Source organism: Pantherophis guttatus, chromosome 11, assembly GCF_059756535.1.
Source record: "Pantherophis guttatus breed Tessera chromosome 11, ASM5975653v1, whole genome shotgun sequence".
In the NCBI taxonomy this organism is placed as follows: Eukaryota; Metazoa; Chordata; class Lepidosauria; order Squamata; family Colubridae; genus Pantherophis; species Pantherophis guttatus.
In genome coordinates, this window is record NC_142073.1 from 27,061,806 (window position 1) to 27,083,368 (window position 21,563).

General features: G+C 39.6%; 1 protein-coding gene and 1 non-coding gene across 9 annotated transcripts in view; both read right to left on the minus strand.

The window, feature by feature from the left end:
• Window positions 1-21,563, minus strand: part of CNOT1 (CCR4-NOT transcription complex subunit 1) — a 164,662-nt gene that overhangs the window by 75,975 nt on the left and 67,124 nt on the right. For 5 of the 8 annotated variants that reach the window (XM_034425696.3, XM_060681493.2, XM_087877187.1 and 2 more), the window contains exons 11-19: window positions 18,228-18,398; window positions 17,527-17,654; window positions 16,242-16,482; window positions 14,190-14,309; window positions 8,536-8,658; window positions 8,150-8,301; window positions 3,366-3,516; window positions 1,671-1,875; window positions 849-992 (exon numbers count right to left, since the gene is read on the minus strand). In XM_034425696.3, the coding sequence (XP_034281587.1) occupies window positions 849-992; window positions 1,671-1,875; window positions 3,366-3,516; window positions 8,150-8,301; window positions 8,536-8,658; window positions 14,190-14,309; window positions 16,242-16,482; window positions 17,527-17,654; window positions 18,228-18,398 (1,435 nt within the window). The remainder of the gene's footprint in view (window positions 1-848; window positions 993-1,670; window positions 1,876-3,365; window positions 3,517-8,149; window positions 8,302-8,535; window positions 8,659-14,189; window positions 14,310-16,241; window positions 16,483-17,526; window positions 17,655-18,227; window positions 18,399-21,563) is intronic. The other 3 variants (XM_034425699.3, XM_060681496.2, XM_087877186.1) reach the window with 1 other exon arrangement.
• Window positions 3,109-3,242, minus strand: LOC117670490 (small nucleolar RNA SNORA50). Its single transcript, XR_004592653.1, has one exon. It is a non-coding gene; the product is annotated as a small nucleolar RNA SNORA50 (small nucleolar RNA).

Genomic DNA, 21,563 nt, shown 5'->3' on the forward strand with positions numbered 1-21,563 from the left:
TCTCTGCAAGAAAACAACTGAACTCAGAAAGCACAAAAGCTAGAGATGTTTGGAACAAGTACTCTCGATTTAACAGAACAAAAATTAAACTATTCAGTCACAGCCACAAAGGATACATTGAGAGAAAAATAAGTGAAGTATTTGCAGAGGAGAATCTGTTTGGGGTAGTGGTTAAGGTACCAGGCTAGAAACTGGGAATCTGTGAGCTCTACTTCTGTCTTAGGCATGAAGCCAGCTGGGTGATCTTGGGCCAGTTATTCTCTCTTGGCTCTAAAAAACAAGTAATGGCAAACCATTTTTGAAAATGTTGCCAATAAAACCACAAGGCTTATTCAACCAATGCACAGGAATACTTGTGCAGGTGTAAGAAAGGATGATTCAATATTAATATATCCTACAGGAAAGTGAAGCTGAAAAAATATTGGAAATTTCAGTAAGACAACAATCTAGCATACTGTGTAGCTCCAAACTGGACACAAAAGTTACACATTTTGGAATGGTCTTTGGACTCCCACACAATATGAGTGAACATCTGTGGGAAGATCTCAAACATGCTGTACATTCAAAGATACTTGAGAACTGAACTGGAATAGTTCCTTAAAGGAAAAGGGAGGTGTTTTTTCCGAAAAATGAAGAACAGAGAGACCTCTTTAGGTGGCTAAAGGAAATTTTGGGAGCTGTAATTTCTTTTAAAGGGAGTGTTGCAAAGTACTAACTGAAAGGGTACCCACAGCTCTGCATCTGCCAGAGTCACTCCTTTTTTATTACATACCCAGCACCATCCACCCCTGCAGCCTAAACCAACAAAGCTGTGGGATGGTCCACAATCAAACAACATCACCACTTACAAGGTTTCACCTTACTCTGCTGGAATGCGGGCTGGTTCAGTCCTGATGTGTTCAGCTTTCTTGGCACAAATGGATCATTATTCACTGCAGGGAGGCCAAGGTTCCCAGTTCCAATACCCAGACTACCTGTTGTGAGACCACCTACTGAAAAAACAAATAATTATTTCTGACTTTAGAACAGTATAGTTATCCTTGAAAAGTTCAACTGTTGATTATTTTATATATTTCATATTTATTTATTTATATTTCATATTTCTTAACTGTCCATTCCAAAGAGGCCTGGTGGTGCAGTGGTTAGAATGCAGTATTGCGGGTAAATTCTGCCCACAGCCAGGAATTCAATCCTAACCGGCTCAAGGTTAATTCAGCCTTCCATCCTTCCGAGGTCAATAAAATGAGGAGCCAGATTGTTGGGGGTAATACGCTAACATTTGTAAACTACTCAGAGAGTGCTGTAAAGCACAATGGAGCACTATATAAATCTAAGTCTATTGTTATTGCTATTTCCTTTGATATAATGATCCAATGTACAAAGGAGTGTTCAAATTATAGGGCTCAAGGATTCCACTACCCTCAAAAATAAAAGACATTGCAGAGGTCAACGATAGTGATAGTTTCATCTGCAAGCTCAGAAAATTTGGGCTTTGGGAATAGGAAGCAATATCCTTTGAGAAAGAATTGAGTCTTGGGAATAGAAGGCCATCTGTAGAATTTCTGGGATACAGATAAGAAAATATAACAAAAATAGTTTCCCCTTAAGTGAGAAAGGAGCAAGGCATAGTATTTAATGTCTGGCTACAAAAAGAAGCTCAAGCAGAGTACCTGGAAGCTGTGAAGAGAGTCCACCAATCCCACTAAAAGGTGTGTTCTGGTTTTGTGTAGAAAGCGGTGGAAATGCTTTTGCTGGTGACTGAGGAGTACTAAAAGCAGAACTCAAGTTTGGAGGAAATCCAGGCACACTCTGGGTATGAGGAACCGTTGGGCCACCTAAACTGAGAGATGCCATCCCAGCAGCAAGTGGATCAATCTGACAAGAATAAAACATCAAGGAAAAGAAAACAGTTATTTATATATTTGTATTAAATGGTTTATCATCTTTATTTAGGCCACACTTGCCAAATCAGTAACATTCTGCATCAAATCCTGACATGACGGGTCTGTTCCTACCAACGTAAGAAGAATCATGAAGATCAGATTCAAAAGCCCATCTGGAGTGGCTTTTTGTTCCCCAAATGCCAATCATCAGCTCTGAAAAGCTAAAAAATCAACTGGAGTTTGCCTACAAAACTGGAAATTAGATGATATACAGAATGGCCCTCAAGACTGAAGGTAGTCTTATCCTCTGAGACTAGAAAGAGACAGGACATAAAAACACAATAAGCAGAGATAGTCAGAAAGATTAAGAAGAGAAACACACACAGCAGAGCTATCTGGAGAGGGAGAATGCCATAAGCCAAAGTGAACTTGGATTTGAAAGTGTACATACATTAAAACATAAATAAAGAACAGCTGGTGGAAAGCAATGAGTATGAAGCAGCCTCTGAAAATATCAGAAAAATAAATAAGAGTGAAATTACTTTATCCATCAAAGAGACACTTCTGCAAAATTCTCCTGATGGCTCTTTTAGATTATAAATTAACTGTCAACTCTCTGAAGCCATATTGCTTTTACTTCGTTTCTTACTTGCCATACATATGGGGGGAGAGGGATGTGGGATAATTTCCTCCCAGATGCCAGACATAACAGAGATAAGGCCCGTGGGAATCACGGTTGTCTCAACGAGACCTCGTAATGGCTGGAGGGAGTAGCTAAACAGCCTGCCATCCACCTAGTTGGTTAACGTGACCAGTGACACTAGGGGATGGGTAATTATAACAAAACACGGGAAATATTTAGAGTTGGTTTCACATTTGAATGTGCCAATATGATGTACCCAATAAAATGGATCTTTGAGAAAATCCACAGCCTCAGAGTCCTGAATTGATTGGGCCCATTACTTGGAACCATGACATTAAAATGCAGGACAACTATCTTCCAACTGCCCATAATGTTCAGTACTGCAGATAAATTTCTCAAAACATACGTCCAGACTATCTTTTTCTTTTCTTTTTTCTTTTCCTTTCTTTCTCTCTCTCTCTCTCTTTCTTTCTCTCTCTCTTTCTATTTAATTTCTTTTAATCAGTAGAACAGAGCCAAATACAGTATTTAGAAAATAAATAATGAAAGGGCACAGAAATCTACCTGTGAGTGCAGTCCTAGAGTTGTTCCTTGCTTTTTCAAAGAGCAGTTCAGCTGAGAGCCAAAGAGCCCCATTATCACAAGCCCTTATAATCTAGCACTGATGCTTGGCCTGAGAAGCTGTAAAGGGCCAATCAGGTTCAAAGGCTGTGCTTAACCTGCAAGGTAACATTCACCATGCAAAGAAAACAGGATGAACTCCTTTTGAATGAGGCTGAATTCTGCACACTGAAAACCAATAAACAAAAGAACCTGCTTCTCTCACACTTGCTACATACCTGCACAGGGGAGATGGCATCCAGGCTGCTAGCACTGGGGGGACGTCCTTTGGGCATCACGCCAGGTGGTGGCTGTCTGGCTTTGTTCACTACATTGCTGCAGTTGGCTACCATGGTGAGAATAGTTTCCGACAGCTCTTGTGATACACTTCTAATGGAGAAACCAAGTCATTTTTACTGAGAATTACCAGAAAGTCAGTTTGTTTTAGCACTGTTCCAAGAACTACATTTGGTCCTGGCTATAAACTTGGCTAGATGGGAAGGCTAGCAAATCCTCTATCTTAGAATTGGCTTGTTTGAGCTTAGATCTCTTTCTCCCAATGCATTCTAATATCCTCTTGTATAACTGAGGGACAAAAAGCTCAACATATTTTAACATTTTTTCCCCAGCAAGCAAAAGCTGAAGGACATAAAAGAATCTCAAAAATAGCTGATGACTTGGTTGTCAGGGATTGAGATGTTGATTGTGCATGCATCTAGGAAGAGAATGATGGTATTGATGGTTCCCTTTTCTCTTTTAAAAAAGTTTTGTATGGCTTCCCAACTTCCAACTGTAATTTAGTCGTTGTGACATCTCTGGGCTGTCACAACAACTAAATTACAAAATCATAAAACCAAAACTAAAAACCTGGTGCCTCAGTCACCCTCCCAGGATCCTGCAACAAATATGCCTAGGCATTCAACACTACCTAAGTTCCTGGGAGAAGAGGCAGGGCTTGATGGCCTTCCAGAAGGCTAAAAGGATTGGACTTGTTGGATGGTCAGGGGGAAGGTGTTCCACAATGTGTGGCAGCCATGGAAAAGGTAGGGTTACTAGGTCCCCACAGATGGCAGTATGTCAGGGAAGGCACCTGGAGTTGCTACCTTCTCTGATCTAGTGGGATGGGCAGATCCCTTCAGGGATAGGAGGTCCAATAAATAGCCTGATTTGTACCATGTAGCGCTTTAAAAGTGATAACCAGCACTTTTGAATTGCATCTGGAAGGAAACTGGGAGTCAGTAGAATTTGCACAAAATGGGTATAACATTTTGTGCCATTACATTCTGGACCAATTATAGTTTCTTGATGGTCTTCGAGGACAGCCCCACATAGAGTGCAATGTAGTAATCCAAGTGGGAGGTGACCAAGGCATGAATGACCCCAAGAGGACACAATTGGAGTGAAATATGAATCTGTGCAAAGTCCCTAACTGGCATCTGCTCTTCAAGCAGGAGGGGTGATTCTAGAATCCCCTAACTGTGCAGGACCTCAGTGCAACTCTATCCAGTGTCTAAGACGTATAACACCAGACCGGGCCGGGGGGGGAGGGGGGAGACGGACTGGGGGGGGGGGGGACAGGGGGCAAAATTTCAAAGCCCCTGTGCTGTGCCAGGGTTGAGTTGAACACTGATCCTCCCCCAGCAACTTACAGCCTCCAGGCACTAGTCATCCCGGCAACAGCATCACCTGCCTGGCCAGGAATGGAAATGTATTACTGGGATCCTCAACGTACTGAGGATACTGGCCCTTGTGCCATCGATTGACTTTTCCCAGTGGCTTCATGTATCTACAAGCGGAGATGTAAGAGACATGACCTTTGAGGTACTCCGCATGCTCTCAAGAAAGGAGAACCATCTCCAAACAGCATCTCCCATTCCTAGCCCCTGAAGCCAGCCCTTAGGACACTATGGTTGATGGTACTGAAAGCTGTCAAGAAAACACAGAGTGCCAATCATCCGATTGTACCATCCTGTCCAGTCTACCCAAATGCAGTCATCTGCATTTACAACCAATGCCATCTCAGTACTGTACACCAGCCTGAATCCAGCATGAAAAGGGTCCAAATAACCTATTTCCTCCAGGGCCCTCTATGGCTGAATGCCAACTCCCCCTCTCAACAATCTGTTCTGGTGGTCTTAAACTTCCAAACCTGAGATTATATTATGAGGCTGCAGCGTTTACACAAGCAAATGATTGGTTTGGAAGGACAAAGACTGGAATATTGAATATAGAAAGCCACGATCTTGAATTTGGTTGGCACGCATATTTATTTTATGAAAACAAGGTTGATAAAGTATTTAATAGTCATATACTTAGAAACTCCTTGATGAGAGTATGGAAGAAGCACCGATTCAAATGGGATTATAAAATACCGTTGTGGTTGGATCTTGGTCATATTATACGGAATATAAATATAAAGTCACTCGGGGGGGGTTATATAAAGAAGTACTTTTTAATGATGGGGGCAGATGGCAACTAAAGACATTGAAGACACTGTTGGAAGAAGGGATTAATTTAACTTGGTTACAATATAATCAACTTCAATTGAGATGGAGAGAAGATCAAAAAACTGGTTTAATGCTGCATGAAGAAGAATTGGTTAGACAGATAAAAGAGAAAGGCCCAATGCATATTAAGAGGATTTATAATGTTTTGTTAGAGAGAGATTCAGAAAATGAATTGGTTAAAGATTGTATGATAAAATGGGCGCAAAATTTTGGAGAACCAGTTATGATGGAAACATGGGAAAAAATATGGGTTCAGAATGTTAAGTTTACACAGTCGCAGAATTTAAGGGAAAATTTTTATAAAATGTTTTATAGGTGGCATTTAGATCCTAAGAAATTGTCATGTATGTATCCTAATGTTCAACCGAAGTGTTGGAGATGTGATTGTTTAGATGCTACATATTATCTTATATGGTGGACATGCAAGAAAGTTAAGGCTTTTTGGATAAAAATTTGGTGGGTTATGCAAAATGTTTTAAAGAAAAAAATTCAATTTTCTCCTCATTTGTTCTTATTGGGTATAGTCAAGGGTTTTTCAGTGGGTGAAACAAAATTGATATTGTATATGGTGACAGCAGCCAGGTTATTGATTGGTCAATATTGGAAAAGGGTTGATGTGCCTACAATTCAAGAATGGACCTTGAAGATGGCCAGTTTCGCAGAAATGGCGAAGATATCAGCATACTTAAAAGACCGGACTCAAGAGAGTTATGTATGGGAGTGGAAGAATTGGATAGATTATGTGCAGAATAAATACCAAACCAGGAAGTATCAGATAGTTTTTAGCTAAATGTTGTGTAGAAATGTATAGTTTATAAGGGGCGAAATAGTTTATTGTGATGTAAAAATTTATAGTGCACAGGGAGGGGAATAGAGGGGTGGTAAAGTATGACATAATATAATGTGGATGGATTTCACCTTGGGGAAGTCATGGGGAGGGAGGGTTGGGGGGGGTTGGGGAAGGATGGGGGGGGGAAATGGGGGAAAAATTTGTTGTTTGTAAAACTTTTCCAATTAAAAAAACAAACAATCTGTTCTAAAAATGAGTCTGAACTCATTTCTGAATGTGAAATGAGTTATCCAACATTACTGAGTCCAAGGATGGCCTTCTGAGAAGGGAGCACACTACCACTTCCTTCAAGAACTGGTGTGCCACCCCCCCCCCCTCAGATGAGGAGGTACCCAAAGTACTATCTATGATTTTACATTTCTGGGAAGTTACAGATTGATTAGAAGATATTCAGAGGGAAGCAACAAAGATGATAAGGGATCTAAGGATATGCCAAACCATGACAGGTTTAGGTGGAAAAAACCTGGGGTGGTCAGGCTGGAGAAAAGAAGATGGTGGGAAGATATGATGAAGCTATGTGGAGATACATAAAGGAAAGCAACAGGGAAGGTGGTCAAGAACTACCTTCTCCAGCTAGAAGACACCAGATCCAAAATGACAAATTGCAGCTACATGTAATTTGTTTAAATATAGGAAAACTGCCTGACTGTAATATCTGTAAAACATCACTGTGAATGTTGTGGGTACTTCATCTCTATATGGTTTAAAGGAGAGGGTTATCATTAGAGTTGGTTAGCTGCACCATGCTGTACAAGTCCTCCAAAGATCATCTGCAAGTTTACCCAATGCCATCTCTGTATTGTACACCAGTACTGTAACCCAGACTGAAAAGGGTCCAATAATCTACTTGATCGAGGATCCTCTGAAGTTGAGCAGTAACCATCCTCTCAACAGCCTTCCTCAAAAAGGAAGTTTGGAGATTGGATGAAAGTTGTCTAACACAATTGGGTCTAAAGGTGGCCTCTTGAGAAGAGGCTCACAGACCCTTCTGTCATTCACCTCACCGTTTTACATGAAGGAAATAATCTTATACTAAGCACGGTTACACCTAACTAGTACTTGATGGAAGTGCATCAAGAGACGCCAGGCTACACAAGGAAGAAAGCAGCAGTAAACCACTTCCATATTGCTACCAAGAAAATTACCCAAGAAACAAATGATGAATCCATTTTGACCCTGTAATATGTAAATTTTAAATGTAGATCCAATATGGGATATATAAATAGAAGAAAAAAATCATTTATTGGTTTAAGACAAATAATATTTTGCATATAATAACTTTGAGGATTATCCATGTGTTCTATATTCATACCTCTTTTCAATTTGCTATTTGTCCACAAAGTTCTTACCTCAACTTTATTTATTTATTTATTCATTTATTCATTCATTTTATTGGTTCGATTTATATGCTGCCCTTCTCTGGAGCCTCAGGGCGGTTTACAATGCGTTAAGCAATAGCCTTCATACTTTTGTATATACCTACTTACTAGCGCTTTCGGCCACCCCAAGTGGTGTTCTTCTTCTTTTTTTTTTTTAATATATACAAAGTCAGCTTATTGACCAAGTGGGTCTGTAGCTGAGCTACAGAATATCACACTCTGAACTCCCCTCCTCTGATTTAGCCCCTAAACAGACATCTTTTTAAAGAAGACCATGACTTGCTTACCCAGCACAAGCCTGAAGGCAAGCTAGCATTGTTGCTAGGGTCTCTGGTGGAAGTTGAGCACTTTTGGGCTGGTCTTTCTCTGGAGCAAGACCACCCAGGATAGAGGGACATCTTCTCTTCAAGAAAGTCATACAAGCTTGGATGAAAGGCTCCTAGGGAGGAAGAGAAGTGCAAAGCTGTATGAGATGCATATAGTATAAGCCCAAAAAAAACTTCATATTTATACAAAATAATAAAGGCAGGATATAAATAAATAGATAAGCATTGGGTGAGTTCAACACATTTAAAGGCATACATTGCACACATGAACAGAAGGACACTTTAAAATAAGCAATGGTTTTCATCAGAAAACAACTTGCAGACTGAATTAAGAAAACCCTACTTACCCCATGCTCCCGAATTTTATCTGTGAGCCATTTGTCTAGTTTGAGGTATTCCCGCCGAGAGGCAAGGGCAGCAAGATCAATAACAAAGGCAAATGGAGTACCATTCAGCAGCATAGACAATGCCTGAAGGGAAAAAAAACAACCTGCTAGTCCATAAGGCAAGCCTGACCCTTCTACTAGCCTTCCTGTAGTGGTCTGCAAATTCATTTCCACCGCACAGCATTTGTGATGGAAGAAAGCAACATGTCTTCCCAGGTGTAAGTTCCTTGGGAATCCTAAAAATTAGCAGGGTGAACGTAGGTGTGTGGGAGAGAAATGAATGGCCACAGGAAGGGCATGCCTGCTGAAGACGGAAAGGTGCTCAGAAGCAGAAAACTAATCTTCCTCCTAATTTTTCCTTCGCCAGAAACAATCGTCTTCTTCAGCATCACAACTGGTGACTATATCCTTCTAATTCAGATTTACCACTATTTCACACTGGACCAGGAACTGCTAGTATTTTGATGACTGGATGGAGCTCCCAATAATATTGGAATATACTGAATATTGGAAAGCTAATATACTGGAAGAACAAAAGCTAGTAGTTTGTAAACTACTAATCATGAACTACTAATTAACAATTAATTAATTAGTGGAATAACTTGCCTCCAGAAGTTGTGAACATTCAAACACTGGAAGTTTTTAAGAAGAGATTGGACAACCATTTGTCTGAAATGTTATAGGGTTTCCTGCCTGAGCAGGCATTGCACTAGAAGACCTCCAAGGTCTATTCTATTCTGTTCTGTTCTGTTCTGTTCTGTTCTGTTCTATTCTATTCTATTCCCATTCCCATTCTTTCTACTCTTTCTACTCTACCCTACCCTACCCTACCCTACCCTACCCTACCCTACCCCACCGCACCCCACTAATGGACTATTCTAAATAACAACTAATGAACTAGAAGATCTCCAAGGTAATTATAATTATCTGAGAACTGAGGTACCTTGTTCAACTGTTAAACCCAACATAAATGTATTATATTATGGCTACCTAGATTTTCTCGCAGAAACTGGGGAGTAGTTTGGTTTGGGAGCAGTTTGAGTACAGGTCTGTCTCTCCCCATATGTATCTACCTACCCCATTAGATCCAGGAGGGCATGGTCTGTATCCAATCTACCATGGAAGCAGATTCAGGATGAGATCTTTTTTGGTATGGCCCTTTCCTTCTGGAACACATTCCCCTGGAGAACACACTCACCCTGACCCTGCTGGCCTTCTGAAAGGACTTGAAGACCTGGTTTTGTTACTAAACCTGGGCTAAGCCCAAATTATGGTTGTGGATTTTTTTCTCCCCCTGATGCAATGTTTATTTCATTTTTTGTTCTTCTTGTTGTTCTTCTTTATGTATGTGATCTGTACACATACACAAAAGCTATGATTAACAAATACTATCAAGTCATTTGATAACAAATATTCAAGATATTCAGAGTAAAAATATGCAAAAAACACAAACATCTATTTAAAAATAAGTAAATAGATAGGTATGTACATGTACAGATTCACAGTGCTTTACAGCCCTCTCTAAGCAGTTTATAATGTCAGCGTATTGCCCCCAACAATCTGGGTCCTCATTTTACCCACCTCAGAAGGATGGAAGGCTGAGTCAACCTTGAGCCAGTCAGTATCAAAGGAATTGAACTGCTGGCAATCAGCAGAATTAGCCTGAAATACTGCATTCTAACCACTGTACCACCACGGCTCTTATCATGTATGTCAGCAAATATTACCTCACTATTATATGTTATTATTGAGATAAATACAAGATCTATCAACATTTAATAGAACTGTGTTCCTGCTCTGATGTTTCATTATTTTAAATTTGGCTGTGATTTTTCTAATCTAGTAACTGAAGACCCTTTAAAAATTTTACAGCATTTTAATTGCTAAAATTAAACAGATAAGTTCCTTATTTTTAAGTTTGGGATTCAATCCTGTAAATAAATGCAATACACCTAACTCTGGAAAGCATTTAATTATTTGATTAGTAATGGTATGGTATGTCCCCAAAGTATTATGCCAAAAAGGTTCAGCGTTAACGCACAACTACTGCTTGTGAAAGTATGGTCCTCTTTTTTAGTATTTGGAAGAATAATCCTGATATATATGTCCCAATCTAACTAGAGAGATATAGTTGAGTATTAATAGTCGAGTTTCCCACATTTCATAAGAGCCTAAAGGCCTGGCTCTGCCAGATAGTTTAGGGCTCCAATAGAGGAACATCACAGTGGAGGTGGTTGAGCAATTAACAACAGATACCATCTCTCCCTCATCCTACTCCCACCCTCCCCAACTATTAATTGGGCCACTTTTTCTAGTATTTTAGAAGTAGTACTTTATTTACATCTTTTAGCTTTTAATCTTCATCTTCTATGATTGGGCAACCAATAAATTTTAGGAATAAAATAAAATAAAATAAAATAAATAAATCTCAAAACTGTTGTTGAGGGGAAAATAGGAGAAAGGTATGTTGAATATGTTTGCTGCCTTGAGTTATTTGTAAAAATAATAAAGGTGGGATACAAACAAACAAGGCTGAATGGCTGAAGCTCCAACATTCCTATTGTCTTAAAAAAATTAATTTGTAACAGAAGAAGCACTGCAGTTTACTACCATTCACTACTCTTATTCAGAGGTTTCCTATTGTGAAAATCTCATGCCCTGTCACTCATGCCCTGGTTACTTCCCGCTTGGATTACTGCAGTTCCCTCTACATGGGCCTGCCCCTGAGATGCACCCGGAGACTCCAGCTGATCCAGAATGCAGCCGCACGGGTTGTTATGGGAGCCCCTCGTTACTCCCATATAACACCTCTCCTGCGTGAGCTGCACTGGATACCAGCGGTTCTCCGGGTCCGCTTCAAGGTGCTGGTTCTCACCTATAAGGCCCTACATGACTTAGGTCCGGGATATTTGCAGGACCTTCTCCTGCCTGCCTCTCACCGTCCTGTTCGCTCACATAGGGCTGCTCTCCTCAGGGTTCCGACGGCGAGCCAATGTCGTCTGGCGGCGCCCAGGGGTAGGGCATTCTCTGTGGGTGCTCCCACCCTCTGGAATGAGTTGCCTACTGAGCTCCGGACGGCTCCTTATCTCCGCTCCTTCCGTCGGGACCTGAAGACTTGGCTGTTCAAGCAAATAGGCTGACTCTGATTCTGGGTTTTATTATTTATTATTTATTAGTTAATTTGGTTTAAAATGGGATTCTGTTGTACATATTTTTAACTTGGGTTCGCCGCCCTGAGTCCTTCTGGAGAAGGGCGGCATATAAATACATTAAATAAACAAACAAACAAACAAACAAATAAACAAGATGGAGTTCTGGAAAATTATATACCCTAATCTTATTAAATGAAGAAATTCATACAACAAATCAAACAGGCATGCTTTTTTTTACTTTTCTTCAAGAATGGACATATTAGAGATCCTTACTGCTCTGATCAATGATAATGAATGACACTTCCTTCCTACCTGAGTCAGAAGCTAACTGATTATTGGAATCAGTTAGTTTACTGTTTATTTAGAAAGTAAACTATCTTGTTGAAGTTATTGTTTGTTCTTCCAGTGTGACATTTTTCCAGGGATATGGCTGTTTGGTGATCCTAGCCAATTTTTCCCCATCACCTTTACAATTGCAATACAATTTCAAAAATATAATACAAAAATGTGCTACAAATTGCATAGCAGAAATTGGGTTGGGCCTGGAGCAGGTATTTAAGATGGCTCAAGTCCAAAGTCTAAGGTCCTTTTTCTTTTCTTTACACATTTTAGAATAAAATTGCAACACAAGAACAAATGGAGGGAAAGATAAACTCTCCCTTGAGTGAAGCTCAACTTCTGGGACTTTAAAGACTTGCCACTAACTGTTTCCAGGATTTTTTTTAAAAAATCCATTTCAGTTCCTGTCTGGTATTTGCCTCTAAGAAAATACTATCCAACTACAAAGCAAATCAAAGGAGAATCATCCTTTATTAAACCTAAGTATTTATTTTCCAAATCTGAAGCACTGTTTTACTGAAAACATTTCCAATTTATTCTAGAAAGGTGTTTGGAATAAAAAAACCATTCATAAATTTATAAAATTATTTGGTTCTAATATAGTTTAAATTTGTATGGTTTAAAAGTCTTGCATAATGAATAGAACCATATGCGTTAACTATGTTGCTTGATAATATATTATGAAACTGGGTATTCCCTGCCTCACTGTATCTGAGGTTTATATAAATTCCTTTTTTTAAAAAAATCTGAACTTTTTTTTTTTTTGCAAGGAAGAACTTTCCTTTCTCTCAAGCTTGTCATTCTATCTCTGACTCATGTAGAACCACATTATTTTAATAAATTGTAACAATTTGGGTGGGGTCTCTCTCTCTCTCTAGCTCCCTCCCTCCCACCCTCCCTCTCTCTCTCCCTCCTTCCCCCTCTCTCTCTGTGTCTCTCTCTTTCTCAAGTGTCTTAAAATGCATCCCATTCCCCAAGAAAACTCCCATTTCCACTGAGAGGTCCCAAAGTAGAAAATCTGAGGATTTTCTAGCAAAGATTTTTTTTTTTATTTATTTATTTATTTATTTATTTATTTATTTATTTATTTATTTATTTATTTATTTATTTTTTGTTTGTTTGTTTGTCATATTCCTATGCCACCCACTCTCCGAGGACTCTGGGCGGCTTACACTAGTATACTAAATAGCATATTGCCCCCTAACAATCTGGAAGGATGGAAGGCTGAGTCAACCTTGAGCAGGTGAGATTTGATCTGCTGATCTGCTGAACTAGCAGTCAGCTGAAGTAGCTGCACTCTAACTACTGCGCCACCTCGGCTCTTTTCACTTTCACTGCCCCAATTTGCCTTAAAATATTGATTTTTAAAAAAATCATGGCTGTTGCTTTTTCTCTGCTGCTACATGTGTCATTTTGATATATGGTTTTTATCTTGTTTCTAAGTATTGTTAAAATAATGTAAAAAAATGATGACCATTGCAGTGTCTGGAGATACATGATCAAACTTCAGGTGCTTGCCAACCAGCCTATATTTATGATGGTTGCAGTGTCCCAGGGTCCCATAATTGCCATTCATAACCTTTCAAAGTTAATGAGGAAGTCAGATTTGCTTAATTGTTATGTGATCTGATTAATGACTACAGCAAAAAAGGTCATACAATTGAGTATAACTTACTTAGCAACTGCATGGCTTAAGTGATACAAGTTCCGGTCCCAACTTTAGTTGAAAGTCAAGGATCCTCTGTACTGTGATTCGCCAATTTAGCAATATGGCAGCATACTAACTAAAGGCATGATTCCCATTGACCTATCCCAAAGAGTTATTACCACACAACTGTAATCAAGACTAACAAATCTCATACTTTGTTATGTATTACATAACTTTTGCAATACAGTATATAAAAAACAGCTTGCCAATGTTGTATTGTGATTAAGGCCCTAGTTAGAAACCAGGAAATCGTGAGTTCTAGTCTCGCCTTAAGAAGCAGGTAATACTGACTTGAAGGAATGTGCACAAAAAAATAAAAAACAAGCAGTTTTCCTCTGAGCCAGAACTGTATGTTTGGCACCAACACTAGTACTGTTAATAATCCAAAATAGAAGCAACACAAAAATTAGACTCACCTTCAGGTCTTGGGCCACATCTAGAATACGTGATAATTTTGCTTGGTCATATTGTTCTCCTCTCATGTACCATTCTGCCATGGCATGCATGATGAGCTGACGAATTGAGGGGGACTGACCCTAAGAACATAGTTAAATGTTAGTCTATTCCCATAATTCTTTAGTTGTTGGCTTGGTGACAGAGACCAGATCCTTGCTCCTCTATAATACATAATAATCCACTGGACTTGAGCCCAAGGCCACAGTAATGTCAAGGCACAAGGCTGAGAGAACTAACTCTCATGACCTTCCTTTATTCCATCCCCCAATCTCAAAGCAAGAAAGGAACTGTCTATGGAGATTCTCAATCCTCCAGGTCATAGTTGTCCCAAAGGTGCTTTTCCAAAAGGTAACTGGACTTTCTTGGGGCTTTTTTCCCCCTTGAAAATGTTTTGCTTCTTACCCAAGAACCTTCTTGGATGAGAAGCGAAACATTTTCAAAGAAAAAACCCAAGTCCAGTTGCCTTTTGAAAAAGCACCTTTCAGAAGAAAGGGAACTACTCCCCATTTCTGATCCAGGTCTCTCAAATGGGCAACCCAGGCAAAACACATGAAAATTCACCACACTGAAAGCCTTTCATCAAAGGGCTTTCAACAAAAAGTAGAAACCAGAGATAGGCAACACATAGGAAATACGCTGCCCCACTTCTGCTCTTCTTGCCAATCTCTTGCCCTCTTGGCTGAAACCACAACCACTACCTCTACTTGATGCTTTAATTACTGCAATTATTTACTTTCAGCACACAGCCAGACATGTCTGATCTGTAGAAAACAGCATTGAGGGAAGCCAACTAAGAGGATTATTGGGAGCAACAACTGTGGTATTCAACTGATTTTCAAATGCTGCTCCTGTGATCAAAGATGCTAAAATTTGCCAAATACTTAAATATTTCCCCCGACTTTCCATAAAGGCATTTTTGAAATGCAAGTGCAACATCTCTCTGGGAGATATTTGGCACCCAGAAGAATCAGGCAGGCCACACAGCATTGATATATTCGTCCTGTTGGACTCCACAATAAGAAAACTCTACAAAAACATTCCTCTGTCTGACACAGCAAATGCATAGGCCACAGCAGACACTTTTCCACTTTTCTTTATTCCAAACAATCTCACAACAGATTCCAGGTAGTACTTCAATACTGGCTCTCCTTTATTCCTGGATCTGACAAACATGAGAGAGTTGGGAAATCATCAGGCTATTTAGAATGAATTCCAAGGTTCTAGACCAGGGGTGTCAAACTCGTTTTCATTGAGGACCGCATCAGCATTGTGTTTGACCTCAGGGGGCCAGGGTGGGCATGGCCAGCTAGATGTCACTCGTGTCAGGGGGAGGGATGTGCCTGTGGTGGCCTGAGCGGGCTCCCGAGCTGTTTTTGGCTGCGACGACCTCCTGCAACCCTCTGCCAGCAAAAACGGAACTCAGGAGGGCCTGCAGCCCTCATGAGCTCTGTTTTCAGCTGCAACAGCCTCCTGCAATCCTCTGCCAGTGAAAACAGAGCTCGGAAGGGCCACATGCGACCCTCCCAAACCTCCGTTTGTGCTGGCAGAGGCACCGCGGGCTGGTCCTTCGCTGTTTCCAGGGCGGCTCTGTGGGCCAAATCTAAGCACCCCACAGGCCAGATCTGGCCCCCAGACCTTGAGTTTGACACCCCTGCTCTTGACAATCTCTCTCAATTACTTCATAGCATACAACAGGGTCCCCAACCCCCGGTCCACAAACCGGCCACCAATCCACAGCGTGCCAGAAACTGGGCCACACAAATGAGTGAAGCCCCATCTGCACACACGTGGGATGCAGGGAGAGTGCATAACCACACCTCCATGGTCCACAGAAAAGTGTTTCTGTGACAGAGCCGGTCCCTGGTATTGAAAAGGTTGGGGGCCTCTGGCATATACAACAACAGAATGCAGCTTGAATCATATCTTAACATAACTTAAACCATAACACACCACTCTTCTGAGGCCAAAGAAAAAGCAAGATATCTCCATTTTTACCCCTTTCAAGTCCTTACCTGCCCGTGCCACGCATAATGCAAGATGATAGCAGAATTTGGATGGTTGCCAAGGAAAATAGGCATAAGTGTGGATATGAGTTCATGCCGCAAAGTATGCCAAGAAGTGTTGATCTGTAGCAAAGCCAGGACCAACATATCTGGACAGTGCTTGATAGGAAAACTGAAGAGCTGCTTGACTTGTTCATACTGGCCCACTTCTGCCAACCGCAACAGGGACTCAATCAAATCTAGGCTCTTCCTAACAAAGAAGAAACAAAATTGAAATCTATGAGCAAGTTCACATGACTTTAGCTTTACTTGTGACTATCAAATATTTCTACATTTATACTTGCAATGAGAATGCTGCTACCCTTTGTACACTTCAGTGAAGATCATCTCCTAATAGAATCCCATTTGGATTCTTACAGTATAATGTCCCACATGAGACTGTTTTGAAAAGTGTACAACTGGCCCAGAATACGATAGCCAGACTGATCCTGCACCTGCTTACGATGTATATGGGATTCCTTCCTAAAATAGCTAGTCCGCTTCTGGATGCAATTCAAAACACTAGTTATTGCACAGAAAATCCCACATTTCTGGGACCTGAAAGACTATATGCACCGTGTACACTGGAAACATTTGTGAACTGGCTCTTTTAATGAGTTTTAATTGTCCTGAATTATACTAGTGTTTGACTGCATTTATCAGTGGAAAAATCTTGAAAATAAATGTTCAAAGCTTGGAAAAGGAAGGCTAAAAATTAAAAAGCTGGCTGCAAAGGCTTCAGAATTACATAAGTCCCTCCTATAGTCTCTCATCTCTCATGATTGCAAAGTATAAAAAATGGGACCATCCATGGAATTTACTTTTAACTTTTATGCAACTGATTATAGTCTAACCAATACATTCAGTGCTTGGAACTATTCCCCTATTAATCTTACTATTTATTTAATATATCACCTTTATTAGTTTTATAAACAGCACAAGGCGGCAAACATACCTAACATTTCTTCCTCTTTTCTTTTTCCTCATAGCAACCCTGTATGGTGGTTTGGGTTGAGTAAGAGTGACTGGCCCAAAGTCACCGAGCTGGCTTTCATGCCTAAGGCGGCACTAGAATTCAATGTCCCCTGGTTTCTATTTGCTGCCTTAACCAAACTTGCCCCTCTTTGGTTGACTCATATAACTGTCTTGTGTTCTTGGAGCTTCAAAAATTTACTTCCATCAGAGAGGTCTCATGATAAATACTGTCCTCACTATGATCTCCCCAAGGAAGTGCATTTTAAGCAGCGCTGCTTACCATGTGGCAATTTCTCGATTATCATCCTCAGGTGGTGCTTTCAAGATCTCCGTGGAAACAGTATGACAGGGATAGTCAGCAAAACAGAAGATCTCTGGGTTAATGAGGGAATACTGAATGAATGAGAGCTGCAAAAAATGACATCATTGGAATCATCATTTCAGGCCTTTAACCACAATACGTGTGGATCTTCATCATCTTTTCCTTCACATTTTATCCCCACTCTAATGCATTTAGAATATTTTTATTTTTCCTGCTCATTTTCAAAACAAAATTAAAATCTATTTATTCTCTTGCAACAACCAATTTATCATTTGTAACACTGCATTATTGCATTACTAGAAAAGGGGGAAATCTCATATGCCTAAAGCTCAGTTTCTAAAGCAAATATTTTATTTCTTGCAGTTCTTAAAGTTTAGTTTAATTTTAGTTAACATCTACTGATCAGCAAAGATGTGATTGTTGCTATCTCACTTGCTATAAATACTAATTCTCTGAAATCCTAATAATATGTACTGATAATCCCAAGCATTCATTCAAAAGCTTATCATTTGAAAGATCAGCTATTTTTTAAAAAAATTACTACATCATATTACACCCAAGTGGAGACTCATGAATTATTTGTTAATCTCATAAACAGTGGTATAGTCATTAGAAAAAAATGGAAATGGGAGAAAAAAACCTGAGAGCTGCATATTTACCTGGCCTTCTGCATGTTTCCAAGGTCTGTATATTAGATCAACTGGAAAAACCTCCAGTCCTAATCCTCGCTGAACTCCAAAGACTACAATTTGCAGGCCCTTGCTATCACGAATTTGAAATCCAGGGTGGTCCAGCTCATAGGTTACTTCCTTGAAGTTTAAGGTTGGGTTCTGCAAAGGATATAAAGAGGTAGTAGTTTAATATGCAATATTTCCCACTTTTCCATGGATTAATGTAGCACAGTCAGATGAATACATTTTAGAAAGTACAGAAAAGGTGTGATTTACTGTTTTCTTAGCCCTAAAACACACACACACAAAAGATGAAGTGACTAGTTTACCTCCCAATTTATCAGGGAAAGAAGGGAATATTTGGATTGGACATAGGAAGCATTTATGCAAGGATACAGATAGCAAAAAGCCTCCCAGAAGATTAAAAAAAAAAATTCAAGAAGAGGATGCTGGGTGGAAGGAAGGAATCTGACCCCACAAAACTATTTACTATGGTTTGAGAATAGATTCCCCTCCCTGGCCACTGATGTTGTTTTAGGTTTCCTAGATGAAGAGCAGCTAACCGCAGCCTCAGGAATTAAGAAATCAGACTCCAGCCCCTCTGTAAGGGAAGGAGGATCCCCACCTCTGCGCTGGACAGAGGGCAGTGGCTGCAGACACCCTATTGAGAGGGGCTGAAGCAGCATTCTCTGGTTGGATAATCTGCCAAGAGAACAAAGCAGCTCGTCCTCCCTCAGACACACATATGGTATGAACAGAAAGATTTTAAGACTCTTTTTTAAAAAAATTAAATTTTATTAACATAAACAAACGTAAAACACAAATACATGTAAACACTTATACATTAACAAAAAGTCAATCAACTAACTTCTAGAAAACCTTCGCATCGGTGATTAATGTCCATTTAACCAATTTTCCTTACAAATTTACTTGCTTATACCTTAATACATTCATAGAAGTTCAGCAGTATCTTTCTACAATCATATTAACCATTTATTTATACAATCCTACGGCTCATCTCATGTATCTATTTCTGCAATTCTTGAGTTATGTTCTCCTAGTGTCCTATGTTGTTGGCCCTATCCTTCCTTCTAACCATATGTACCATTTTTGCCAAACTAAATAAAAGTCAGTGTTCTCTTTATCTTGGAGCTCTTTTGTGAGCCTATCCATCTCTGCGCATTCATTTATTTTTGTTATTATTTTTTCTTCTGTTGGTATTATCTCGGATTTCCAATTCTGAGCTTACACTATACGTGCCGCTGTCAATATGTGGATGGTAAGATATTTTATCTCCTTGGTACACTGTGTTGTAGTCATTCCAAATAGAAAGAATTCTGGTTTCATTTCTACACTTTGCCTCGTTGTTTCTTCAATTATTCTCTTAATCTCTTGCCAGTAGTGTTGTGCCTTCCTGCAAGACCACCAGAGATGGTAATATGTCCCCATTTGTGTCTTGCACTTCCAACACATTGGTGATGTGTTTGGAAACATTTTAGCCAAACGTGCCGGAGGAAGGTGCCATCTATAAAATATCTTGTATAAATTTTCTTTGTATGGAATCGACAGTGTCATCTTATAATTTTCTGCCCATAGCTTGTCCCATCTGTCCAGCTCTATATTGTGACCTATATTTCTTGCCCAACTTACCATGTTATCTTTCACTGTTTCCTCCTCTAATTTATACCTTATTAAATATCCATAAATTTTAGATATTATTTTCTCATCTGTGCCTTTTAAAATTTTATGTAGTTCACTTGGTTGGCTTTGAAAATCATAATGTCTCCGGTCTGCTGTATATTTTGACTCAATTTGAAGGTATGGCCACCAATCAATCATAAAGCCTCGTCTTTCCAGTTCTTGTCTAGTAAGTAGGTCTCCCTCACTACTCAACAATTCTTGATATTTCCGCATCTTTCCTATTTCTATAGTGTTTGGATAAATTAGTGCCTCCATAGGCGACAATCATCGCGGGATTTTACTATAGTGTTGCCTTCTGATACCTTGCCACGTTTTATATAGTGCACCTCTTATTACATGTCTCTGGAAGTACGGATGTTGCTTGTCTGTGCCTTCCCACAGAAAGGCATGCCAACCTCGACTCAGATCAAATCCCTCTAAGTTCTCCTATTTGATAGATCTATCCATTCTCTGATCCAATTCAACGCCACCGCCATGTAATATAGCTCCCAGTCTGGTAGACCTAGGCCTCCCTTCTCCTTTGTGTCCTGTAAGCATCTTATTTTAATTTTAGCTTTCTTTCCTTGCCAGATGTATTTCATTATTGTCTTGTTGAGATCCTTAAAGAAATCTTTTCCCGGACCAATTGGTATCATTTGGAAGAGATATAGGAGTCTTGGTAATATGTTCATCTTACAGACGCTATTCTGCCAAGAAATGATAGTTGTACCTTATTCCATCTTTCCAAGTCTTTTCTAATTTGCTTCATCAATTTAGTGTAATTGTCCTCTCTAATAGTTGTTGCTTTTGTAGTAAGCGAGATTCCCAAATATTTTACTTTCTTCGCAATTTGCATTCCTAATTCTTCTAATTTTTCCTCTTGTGTCGTTGTCATATTTTTGGTCAAGACTTTGGTTTTTTGTTTATTGATCTTAAGCCCCGCCACTTTGCCATACTCCTCTATCTTCTCTAGTAATTTGACTCCCACTACTTCCGGCTGTTCCACTATGAAGACCACATCATCCGCAAAAGCCTGTAATTTATACTCCTCATTCCTTATCTTCAGTCCTTTTATTTCTTCTTCCTTTCTTACTTCCTTTAGAAGGACTTCCAGTGAGATTATAAACACTAGAGGCGATATCGGGCAACCTTGTCTTACCCCCTTTTGGATGTTTATTTTTTCAGTCATATCTCCATTAATTATAATTCTCGCTGTCTGGGAAGAATATATTTTCTTAATCATTTTCAGGAATTTGTCGCCGAAATTCATAATCTGCAGTTGTGCTATAAGGAATTTCCAATTCAAATTGTCGAACTCCTTTTGCGCGTCGAGAAAGATTAGCGCTACCTGATTATTGATGTTTTGCTCGTAGTATTCCAGAACGTTTATTATTGTCCTCATGTTGTTTTTTATTTGTCTCCTTGGGACAAAACCATTTTGGTCGGGGTGTATATAATTATGTACAATTGTTTTCAGCCTCTGTGCTATAATTGTCGTGAATAGTTTATAATCTACATTTAACAGCGAGATGGGTCTATAATTTTGGACTTTAGTCGGATCCGTATCTTCTTTGGGGATGAGTGAGATGATTGTTTCGGCCCAAGATTTAGGTGTTTCTGCTTTTATTTATTTATTTATTTATT